Source organism: Nilaparvata lugens, chromosome 10 (assembly GCF_014356525.2).
Source record: "Nilaparvata lugens isolate BPH chromosome 10, ASM1435652v1, whole genome shotgun sequence".
Classification (NCBI taxonomy): Eukaryota; Metazoa; Arthropoda; class Insecta; order Hemiptera; family Delphacidae; genus Nilaparvata; species Nilaparvata lugens.
Window position 1 is genome coordinate 29,704,070 of NC_052513.1, and position 11,545 is coordinate 29,715,614.

The 11,545-nt window shown below is 32.3% G+C and overlaps 1 protein-coding gene across 4 annotated transcripts; it reads left to right on the top strand.

The window, feature by feature from the left end:
* The first annotated feature begins 723 nt into the window (after positions 1–723).
* On the top strand, positions 724–11,008 carry LOC111056393 (E3 ubiquitin-protein ligase RNF185). 4 transcript variants are annotated; one of them, XM_022343759.2, is made up of 6 exons: positions 724–881; positions 2,657–2,813; positions 4,014–4,145; positions 6,599–6,653; positions 7,698–7,830; positions 9,970–11,008. In XM_022343759.2, the coding sequence occupies exons 2-6, from the start codon at positions 2,665–2,667 to the stop codon at positions 10,065–10,067; spliced, it is 567 nt and encodes a 188-aa protein (XP_022199451.1). In that variant the 5' UTR covers positions 724–881; positions 2,657–2,664; the 3' UTR covers positions 10,068–11,008. The 4 variants fall into 4 exon arrangements, with proteins under 4 accessions (XP_022199451.1, XP_039293096.1, XP_039293098.1 ...); XM_039437162.1 differs by having other exon boundaries at positions 876–998; XM_039437164.1 differs by lacking the exon at positions 724–881 and adding an exon at positions 973–1,228.
* Positions 11,009–11,545: the final 537 nt, after the last annotated feature.

The window sequence follows — 11,545 nt, forward strand, 5'->3', positions numbered from 1 at the left end:
AAAATTATGCTGCTCAATCGATGAATAAAATATTATTTTTAAGCTCTACTAACTCTTTTTTCCAATGTTTCTTCTTTCTTTGTATAATTATATGTATCTTTCATCCTATAGCCCTTTACTGACTTTTCGGAATCTAACCCAAAATCGTTCTCTTCTAATCTTATTAGTTGAACTAAATCGTAAATATTTAATGAAGTGCGTAGTGCGATATTATTTTCTTTTTTGTACCTATGTTAATTGTAATGTTATACTATCATGCCATTAAGGCTCGTCCTACTGGAATTTGTCTGTGAGCCTTTCTATGTTTTCATGGAATAAATAAATAATATAACTCATTGTTCCTTGAAGTCAGTGGCAGAACAGAGAATTGCTCTTCTATCTTTCTCCACTGCTATTGTGGTCCTCTATAGTTGCACGTACGGTAACTGGGTTTTTGACGTCCTTTACCGTACGGTATACTAAAAATCTAAAATGTTGATAACTAAGTTAGAACTTTAGATTATCTTTTGGGGAAGAATGTGTTGAAAATAGATAATTTTCGCAATATACTATAAATTGATAATTGTATTTAGAGTGAAATGACTATGACATAAATCAATTCTAATGTCTGAGTATAGTAGTTTTAGCCTTAATAACTTTCAAATTTTACCACCTTATTAAAAGTCAGTGCCTTGCAATCAGCGTTACAGCTCGGTGCGTGACGTCATTGCTTAAAAATAATTATTCACAAGGCAGTGGTATCAGCAGGTTAGATTTTTGTGTTGACGAAGCCCTGATAATATTCATCATTATGGTAATTTCTCATTAAATTTCTTATCGTTTACTATTCGAACAATTGTTTATGTAAACTCAACAGATTTGGAAAGAAATTAAACAACTTGGTAAGTACCGAATCTGTTAGATTGTCGATATGTTTACTTATCTGTTGATAGTAATTATCAGTGACATCGCCCAAAACAATACCAATTATCTAGTTCGTAGCCTTGAAATTTTGAATTGTGAGTTGTCATGTTTTTTACCTTAATTTGGCCTTTTTAAATGTTATAAATTCAAATACATATTTGATTCAATCAAATTATTACTTTTTAGATATCCAAAGATACTTGTGGCGGTAATACGTATTTCGTTGAAATATGGTTGGGTTAGTTGGCTAGGTTCAAGTGCTTGAAGGCTGCTTGTATGCTTTTGTTATTAATTGCATTTTCCTGTCAACTTAAACTCTTGAGAAGTAATTAATTTACGTGAGGGTGCAAAAAGTATGATGGCATAAGTTTAGCTATTAGCGTTATGAAACTGATAAACTTGGCGTAAATGAATAGTATGTTGATATACTGTACGGTATTTCATCATGCTCTACATTAAATTTTTCTTGAGTTACTAATATTTATGTTAGAAAACAGAGATAAAACATTAAATTTGTTAGATTAATCATAATTTTTTTGAGATAATATTGCTTGACAAAGCTTGGTGAGCTACAATATGTTAATTCGTATTTCGCGATTGGGCTACTTATCCACTCAAGTGAATCGTTAATTAGAATTGAATAAAGTCCAATAGTCTTGTGAATGTATTAGAATAGTAATTGTAATAATTATTGAGTTAATCCATTCTTCATGTTTTTTAATTTCTATGACGACATCTATCCAGTGTAAAGACTAGTCATGAATTGAATAAAATTAAATTGAATTGAGTTAATCATTCATACTACTGGTTGAAGTTTGAGCAAAGCCGTCCCCGACCCTTCTTGACCAAGTGTTTTTACTAATATCTTGAGTATAATAAATAGGCTACTGTAGGTTTGATTTTAGATACCAATTTTTTATTTATAATCATAACTTGTCTATGAAAACGTAAAAAATCGAGATCAGTGAAAAAATATGATAAATCTGCACATTTTACATGTTGTTACAGAGAATCCTAATTACTGGATTATTCAACTTTTAATAAGATTATTCATATTTGTTTTAATAGTATATTATACACATGAAGGCTAGAAACTAAATTTTTATGAAGCAAGTTTCATAGTTCACTGACATTGTATTAATTACCGAATAATTCATGTATTTCATGGGTGTATCTTTAATACATTCTAGGGAGTAGGCCTATAGACCAACCGTCATTAATCATCTAATTGTAGCTATCACATTCAACGAATTGAACTAAATGAATAAAACTCCTAAACTATTAGTGACTTTAATATTCAAAATCGTACAATCTATATAAAGTAATATAGGAAATAACTGGCTTCTATACCTAGGCCTACGAGACAGAAAATTCACGAATGACTCATCTGATCACTTCTGATCTACTGGGCTGATTAACTTGAAATAGTCTAAATAGTTTGAAATTTTGTTTTTTGACAATTTCTTAGTCTTTTTCTTTCATTAAAGATATGCAAATATTCGATAGAAGACCTTAGACTGTTTTGATGACTGTAAGCGATCAACTAGCTATGATCATGAATACCTAGACGACTTCATGTTAAGCTTGTGTAATGGAACTCTAAAATGTGCATTGCAGTGTGACTTGTTTGCAGCATTTGAGATATTTGATGACTGTAAATGATCTACTATCTATGATCATAAATATCTAGGTGACTTATATTATACTATTATGCCTATGTAACGGGACCCTGAAATGAGTGACTTGTTTGCAGCATTTGAGATGGTGATAGCCAGTGAGGCGGGGCCCTCGAAGAGTGGGAGGGAGAAGGAGGGTGCTCCCGAAGAGAAGGACGACCGCACTTTCGAATGCAACATCTGCCTGGACACGGCCAAAGATGCTGTCGTCAGCATGTGCGGTCATCTCTTCTGGTCAGTTACCTGCTTTGTCACAAATAGAATAGAATATGTTTTTATTTCACAGAAAAACAAATAAAATATAACTAATTGAATAAAACAAATAATGAATCTAAAGGTCTGGAGGTCTTCTCGATTTCAATTTTGCTGCTGAGAGACTGGTGCATTGGGAGGGTTATATTTTTTCCATTGCTCCCACGGACGGCTGTTGAGTAATCTTACAATGTACATCACTAAAGCTGCGTTTACACCAAAGTTATTAACAAAATGTTTATTTCTCCGTCCTTATAGATTATAAGATTATATTGAACATAACTTATCATACACATGATGAACATAAGTGTTTGTCAAGTTCCGTTCAATCTAATAGAATCTATAAGGACGGAAAATAAACATTTTGTTGATAAACTTTGGTATAACTCAGCTTTAGTTTAGATTTAAAAATAATTCAAGAAATGAAATGTCATCTGTCATTTGAGTGAAACTCAAAACTTTATGTTTAATGACAATTTCAAAATAAATTTTATGAAACATGTCTGCTCTGTGTGGATGTGGATTAAGGACATGTTATGATTAATTAACAATTTAGTGCCGTTTGCACAGTCTCTGTTTAAACTGGAAAATCCATTTTAAGTCTCGTTCGTCATAAAGTGGTTCTTTTTTAGTTTGAGCCCCCAGCTGATCAAGGTCAGTTTAAGCTTTGACTGAGCAATCGCCCTTAGTGCTGCAGTTTGTGTTACTGTCAATCTATCATTTATATTCATTTTAAGTTGTGACAGTTTAATTGGAGTTAACATTTAAATTGTTTGATATTCAGCTGGCCTGGTGCATGTTGTGATTAATTAACAATTTAGTGTTGTGTTTAGTTTGTGATACTAATTCTATTTATTTTTCATTCATATACAAATACAATCCAGGTAAAAACAACAGGCATTCGCCCAAAACTGTTCTAAACCTTAATTTGGAATACACAGTCTAGAGGTTATGTAAAAATAATAACTTGATTCACACACTATTTTGAGTCCAAAAAAAATTTATCTACTACAATTTTGAATTTATCAGATTAATTAATTTCAAAATACAAATCCAAACAAAAATCTTCCTTCACAATCGCCAAAAATATTAAAAATTTCACTTAAATCCATATAAATACTGTCAATCTATCAAAGTTGTGACTTGAATATGACAGTTTTGGCGATTTTGTTTGATATTTAGCTGGCCTTGCTTGCACCAATGGCTGGACACGAGGCCCACACGCCAGGTGTGCCCGGTCTGCAAGGCGGCCATCAGCGAAGAAAAGGTCATTCCTCTCTACGGCCGAGGCAGCACCAAGCAACAGGATCCCAGGTTCGTCTATCAATATCCCTACAATCTGATTTCAGCTCTCCCTTAAGCATTATGAAATTAACTTATGTTATATCTGTGTTATTGAATGAAAAAGACTAAGAAATTGTCAAAAACCACAGGTTTATTGATACTTAGAAAGACCGGTTTCGGTTATTAACCATTGTCAATCTCTGATTTAAACAGTTTATCAGTTTATCATAGATTGACAATGGTGTAATAACCGAAACCGGTCTTTCTAAGTATCAATAAACCTGTGGTTTTTGACAATTTCTTAGTCTTTTTCATTCAATATGAATAATTACCACAATATCAACTTCTCATCTACACAAAAAAAGGAAAAAAATATCTGTGTTATGTAATCTTTGTAATAGTCCATCAAATCTTTTTTGTCAAAAACACATCACTTTCTTGTAGGATTACCTAATTTACTTGATGACAAGCTCCATATTATATATTTGATCAATAAAACTTTCCTATTCTATAACCTTTGCGATCGATATCTGAAAGATGAAAATTACTTTTATAGAGAACTATCCAGTAGGCTAAGGCTGGCCACTAACAGTAGAACATGCATGCTTTGTCATCAGCGAGAGGCTTCTTACATAAAATAAGTAATAAATAAACCACTGGCTAATGAAAAATTGTAATGATAGAAAAATAATTTAACATCAAATAGAGCAGCGAGGGAAAAATAAGTAACAAAAAATCGGAGATACAAAAACCTACCCTCAAAAAATGTTGTTCGAAGCCTTTCGCCGTGATGACGAAATGTAGAATAGAATAGAATGACTGCCTTTTATTTTTGACCTAGGAAGTACGACGTCATGTGTATCATGCATGTTCTAGTGGCCAACCTCAGCCTACTGGATAATTCTATATGAAAATGATTCACATCTTTCAGATATCAATCGCAATGGTTATAGAATAGTTTCATTGATTAACAAATATTTAAAATATGCATGGATCTTGTCAAGTAAGAGAGGTGAGCTTATTCAAATTAACCAGAAGAAAAAAGGTGTAAAATCTCTTCCCTATCAAACTTGATTTTCCATTATTTAAGGATCCGAAATTTTACAAATATTTATCTTGAAATATATCTGTTGGAAGAATATTAGAGGCTAGAACAGATTTGAGTTGTAGCTCAAAACAGAGAGGATTATTTTCGAAACGCGTTCATTAATGTTATTGCAAAGATTGGCAGAGTTGAGACAAGTCTATTTTCTTCATTAATTTCTATTAAGACAAGTCTATTATAGACTACGAGTCTATTTTCTTCATTAATTTTATTGCAAAGATTGGCGGAGTTGAGACAAGTCAATTTTATTTTTTCGGATGAAAATTAGTTTTCAGCTTATGCGTGGATGATTTGATGAAATAATGATCGAACGTACCGGTAGGATTCGAACCCACGACCACGTAATTCAATGAATCTTGTCTCACTTGAGGATAATGAGATACGAGTAACTAGAAATAATATTCTACTCTCAGTGAGTGAAAGCTTTAATTTAAAACCTTTAATCAACGGAAAGAGTATATTTTTATACATTGTAGAATATTTACTTGTAATGTTTTAGTTCTGAATGAATTGCAATTGAATCCTATTCATGTTCGAAATTATGCAGGTAGCATATTCATAATTTGTAGAATGTTAGCCGTAAAACATTCTTTTCATTTATGAGTAATTTTGAATTGAATAAAGCTAGAAATTTGAATTTTCAAATTAAAATATTGTTTGATATTTTGCAAGCCCTCCACTTATCATCAATATTATGGATGAAGTAAATTTACCATCGAAGCAGAATGGAAATCCATTGTTACTGACTGTCAATCAATGAACATTATTATACAACTTGGTAGAAGTTTCAGGCGTAATTCACACTAAAGTGGCGTGGCGCTGACCTTTTATAACTTCCATATAAATACATTTATATGATTCAATTCAAACAGAAGTGGTGTTTGGCCACGCCACTTCTGTTTGCATAAAGTGATTGGATTAAGTCCATATTGTGATAACGTTTTGACGTTGGACAAATTGTATTGTTTCAAATTTGATGACAGAACATTAGGGCGTGATCACATTGGATGCGTGTATGTGCAAGAGCACGTCAGATCATGCATAAGCCGAGAAACAAAATATGGAAAGAGGCATTGAAAATCGTTGTGACTTGGTTGTAGTTGCTTAGATTGAACGCAACCAGCAAGTGCACGCATTCAGTGTGAGTGTTCCTATTGCACTTTCCAGATTTTGTTTCTCATCTGCGCGCTTGGTCATGCATAATCATACGCATCCAATGTGATCATACCCTTATATTTATGTCTTCATGAATTACAATGGAAAAAATTGAACAATAATTACTAGAGTTATTTTATACCGCAATTTTATTATATTTTAGTTCTATGCGCAATTCATGTAGTTCAAAAAATCAAATCTCTTTTTTTATCTATATTTGCAGACATAAAGTCCCACCCCGTCCTCCTGGCCAAAGAACAGAACCGGAAAATAACGGAGTAAGTATTCATCAAGATCTATATTGCTGATTTTTATTAATTGAGATGAAGATCAGATGAAGATCAGTATAGCTGGCTTGAGTGAATAACAATAATTCGTAATGACTATGGTTTGGTGAATATCAATAAAAGTGGTAATGAAGATGTGAAAAATTGTAATAATGAAGATAATATGTAAGCAAATGACATTGAAGATACATTGCAGATACATGTATTTGCCAAAAAAAACTTTACATAAAATTAAGAAATGGTAATTTATTTAATTATTAATAATAACGAAATGATATCCTTATTAATGATATTATAAATAATAGTTAAAATTAAGATTTCATTTATGCTCAGATACATGAGTACAGTAGTTTAGGCAAAAATATGAAGTAAACTATGTGGATTATTGACTTGTTTTGGAGGTCAATAAGTGTCTTGAATGAATTGTGGTGGTCATAATTGGAATTGGTCTCCTACAAGCAAGCATTTTGAATTGATATTACTATAGAGAAAAGATAGCATTAGAGGATATCCCATGGTATATCCCATTTTGTTAACTTGAGCCGATTACTAACTGTCGACTACTGTCTTTTATTACTGTTTTTTGGGGTGAGAGTGTAAGAACGGCACATACAAGTCTATAAGGCTTTATTCAAGGCTTTATTCTCCACCCTTTTCCTTGAAAATCCTAAAGATGATTTTCAAAACATTTCTGGTTTAGAGTTTGCATAAGAATGGTTCCAATTCCATATTAAATCAGACCACATTTTCTTCTTTTTGCTGTACGCCAAGTTCATCACTTCTTTTTCTCTTGGTAACCATTCATCCCCTCTCTTTCTAATAGATTAACAGTGAAATTTAGAACATAAACGTCCTATACCATGAGATATCGTCTTATTCTATATTATCTATGATATTACTAATTCATAGTTTGCTAATATTGTTTACATTTCAAAGAATAATTGTACTATGAAAAAAATTTAAAATGTTTCTTTAATTTGTAATTTATAGCATCGGTCGAAATTGGTAATTTTCATTAAATTTGTTTGTGAACAGGGGTTTCCGGGATTCGGGTTCGGAGATGGGGGCTTCCACATGTCTTTCGGGATCGGAGCGTTTCCGTTCGGGTTTGTCACGTCTTCGTTCAACTTTGGGGATCACCATCCTCATCAGAGGCCATCCCATGGAGGTAAGTTGGTGTCACTACCTAATTTCCCGCCAACATTTGAATTTGCAACTCGTTGCGCCGCTCTCGATAAGCTTCTCATCGTGGATTGCATTTGAAGTTGAATCAATTCAATGCTCTAGAAAAAGAAAAGAGGCCTGTTTCGAAAAACTTAGAAATACAAAATTGAAAATTCCCAACCAGAATAATAAGATGTCCATCTCGTATTCTTGTGTCGGTAGATATTTGAAATTTTTCAAAATTCATGTGAAATTATTGCCATTAAGAAATCATGGACCATTGAACTGGTTTTGAATTTGCAATAGTGGTGAGAAGCATTTTTTTTAAAAAAGTGTCGAACTAGAAATTGCTGCTTAGAGTGTTTTTACGACATTACCATGTTTGATGTTAAGTTATTATCATTGTGGGGATATCTCAGGAAAGGTACACCTTACACGTCCTACAACAATACACGAACTCAAGAAGAAAATTGAGCTAATTCATTGTAATTTCCCAATATTTGCAACACTCATTCCAGTTTTCATGTCTGTCACAACAGGCTGCAAACACGGAATGATACTACATCTTTCTTTTGTAAATTTGAAAGATAGGCCTAAAGAGGCAATTTTGGAATTGTAGGATCATGAATACATGCCATTTCATTAGTAATAAACAAGTCTTATTAATTAAATTGGTGGAGATGACATTATTTCAAAATTTCTCGTTTCCTTTCACCACTTATAATAGGCCGTGAATACTGAATGTGAGCGCATCTTTCCGGTTTCATCCTGAAAAGTAAAGAGGTACTTTTGGATATTTTGATTGTAAGAACATAAGTGGAATGATGACAGGGGCGACTACAGCAGGGAGGCGCTTGGGCACTGTCCTCCCTGTAATTTTAAAGAAAATTCAATAATTAAAAGGATTCAATAATTTTGTTTGATATTTTCAGATCTTACTATTATTTTTAATAGTAAAAAGTCAAGACAAATGGTATCAATCGTTCAAATTCACCGCTGCCGCTGGTGAAGAAATACGATCAATGTATCATCGATCGCTCGATTGTACCATCTATTACGATCATTGAACCAAGCGAGCATCGATATGGTACCTTACAACGTGGCAACATTGTACAGCGAGTTAATACGCGCTGCAGTATGAGGGCACAACTCTGAATGTCCCATCCTATATAGCATTTAGTCTATGTAACAGTGTTGCCAAATTTGCAATTGTAGTCCACAAGCTAAATATTGCACGATAGGCCGCCGACTTTTCACGGATTATTAAGATTGTAAGGTTTCTAACCTTGAATTTTCAGTACAAAAATGTAGTAGCCTATACCTTTCCGTGTTCGAGACATACAAAGAATTGTTTTGAATGTTATTTTTAGAGGTTAATATTCCTAGGCCTATGTATTTCTATAACAATATGCTCAAGGCTATGTAATTTCCTGTGAATTAATTGTTAAAAAAGCTACACTAATTTGTAAATGGTGAGTGTATAGTAGATCTGCTTTATTCTTTCATAGAGAAAAGATAGCATTAATGCTAACTTTTCTCTATAATTTTATTTAAACACGTTATTGAAATATTTTGGTCTATATGACAACATGATTCAAGTATGTACATTACCGTATATGAAATACTGGAACCTGATTGACTTCCTAGTGATCACGAAAAAGAATTAACCTATGTGGTCACTATTTCAATCAAAAATAGCTATTGTCCCACTTGATTGTTTTAGTATGAGCCATCACTGATTATGAATACATAACATTCTATTATTATTCTACTATAGTTATATAATTTTTTTGTGGAAATTACACTATTTCGAAAATTCTCGTTTCCCTGCTACACTCTGTATATTATATCTTTACGAATCTTAATTCAACGTTGGAGTATTGCATTTTGAAATTTGGTTTAATGTGTGTAAACTATGCCATGAGAAATGTTTGTTACTATAAACTATTCGCATAAGTTATACAAAATATGATGAGAAATGGTGAAATAGTACATAGCATTTTGGAGGGATTGTGAATGGAATGATGCAGGTTTAGTATTTCTGAAAAGTTTTTCCAAATGATGTTAAACGGTTGATTGTTGATCGATGTCAAGTTTACTTGGTTAGTAGATCTATATTTATACTATTATTGTTTGATTTCAGCTGGACGTGGAATGGCACTATTGGATGAGGATCCATTCGTTTCCAAAATTTTCTTATGGGTAGCTGCTATTTTCATCATGTGGCTGTTTTATGCCTAAACAGACCAGACCCCAGTCAATGACAAAATGCAGTTAACAGTTGCAAAATCAGTTACCGGATCTTGAAAAATATGTCCAAGGAATTATCAAGAATAATTCATTCATACAACCCGTCATTTATGTGTTTGCATGGATGTCATTCAATGTTTTAATATTTAAACTACTCGAAACCATTCCTGCTACTATACTCTGATGATTTGAAGTTATTCAAATATTGATGTCTACTGAAATCGTTCGAATATTGGTGTCTACTGATTGAAAATGTTGCTTTGAGAAACACTCCCAAATTTCAGCCACTGTATAGGCTGGTATGTGTTGAAACCTTGTAATACCTGCTACTAATTCCTTGCTACCAAATTTCCAAATAAATTCAGATGTCATTGGATATTTGTTGGACTAGTGTGTTGGTGTATGTATGCGTTTGTGTGTGAGTGAGAGAGTTTTTGGAAAGTTTAAAGCTCTAGATCAGTTTTAATTAAACCTATCCAATGGTAGAAGACAGTACAAGATATTTTAGACTCAACCTTGGTAGATCTAACAACCTTGGAAGAGTCTGCATGTTTGTATTGAGGTATTGTTTGATAATTTTATTGTTGATCGATGTAAAATCTACGTCGATTGTAAATATATTTTTATCATTATTTCGTTGAATATTGTTATGTAAATCATACTTTTATTATCAATATATTGTAAAAAAGTAGATTGAAATCATATTTATTTTATTGTAGAATTTTAGTGTTTCTTCGGTGAATATAATTTTCGTTCAACTCAAAGTCGTTGAGTTTTCTTGGTTTTTTGCAGCAGAAAAGATCTTCGAAATTCGAAAATTTTGTGGTAAAATATGTATGTTTAAATTTGTACAGTGACACAGCTTTGAGTCATTATACTGTCTTTAAAAATGTGTGTGTGAATGAAAAAAATAAAGCTGTGTACAAAAGTTATAGATCTCAATATTTCTCAAATTATCCATTCTGAAAGGTTTCGACATTGTTTTTTCTATGATTTCAGATTTTTCCAAGGGAACCAGCTAGCAGTACATAGTAACTGTTTTTAATTAAAATTAGATTTTCAGGAATGGGTTTTGAAGTAAAAAGAAACTTGGATGGAAGCAAAAAAAATAAATTACCTTGGTTTATTTTTCATTTTTTATTGTGATGCTTCTTGAAAAAATTGTTTATCTAGATCTAGACCATAGGATGCATATGAAAACTATTGCAGATTCAGCCAGTAGAACTGATTCTTTATCAATAAATCTGCAACTAGAAACTATATTTTATTTCTTGGTAACAGATCACCTATAGGCCAACTACTGTTATTCTTGTTTCGTTTTGTTACCGTAGCCGAGATTTAAATCCTTTTCTCTACTATTGGAAAAAATATTTTTAAAAGATGACAAAACATTGTGCTTTTATTTCATGTTATAAACTGATTATGCATAGGACAGAGTTGCCTAAATTAAAAGTTCTTGAAATTCAATT

What these genes read in the sequence shown, in the direction of transcription:
- LOC111056393 (XM_039437162.1), top strand. Translation starts at nt 911, where the DNA reads ATGTTTACTTATCTGTTGATAGTAATTATCAGTGACATCGCCCAAAAC. An exon ending in ATGTGCGGTCATCTCTTCTG is followed by an intron (nt 2,814 to 4,013) that starts GTCAGTTACCTG and finishes TTTGATATTTAG; the next exon opens with CTGGCCTTGCTTGCACCAAT. An exon ending in TCAGAGGCCATCCCATGGAG is followed by an intron (nt 7,831 to 9,969) that starts GTAAGTTGGTGT and finishes GTTTGATTTCAG; the next exon opens with CTGGACGTGGAATGGCACTA.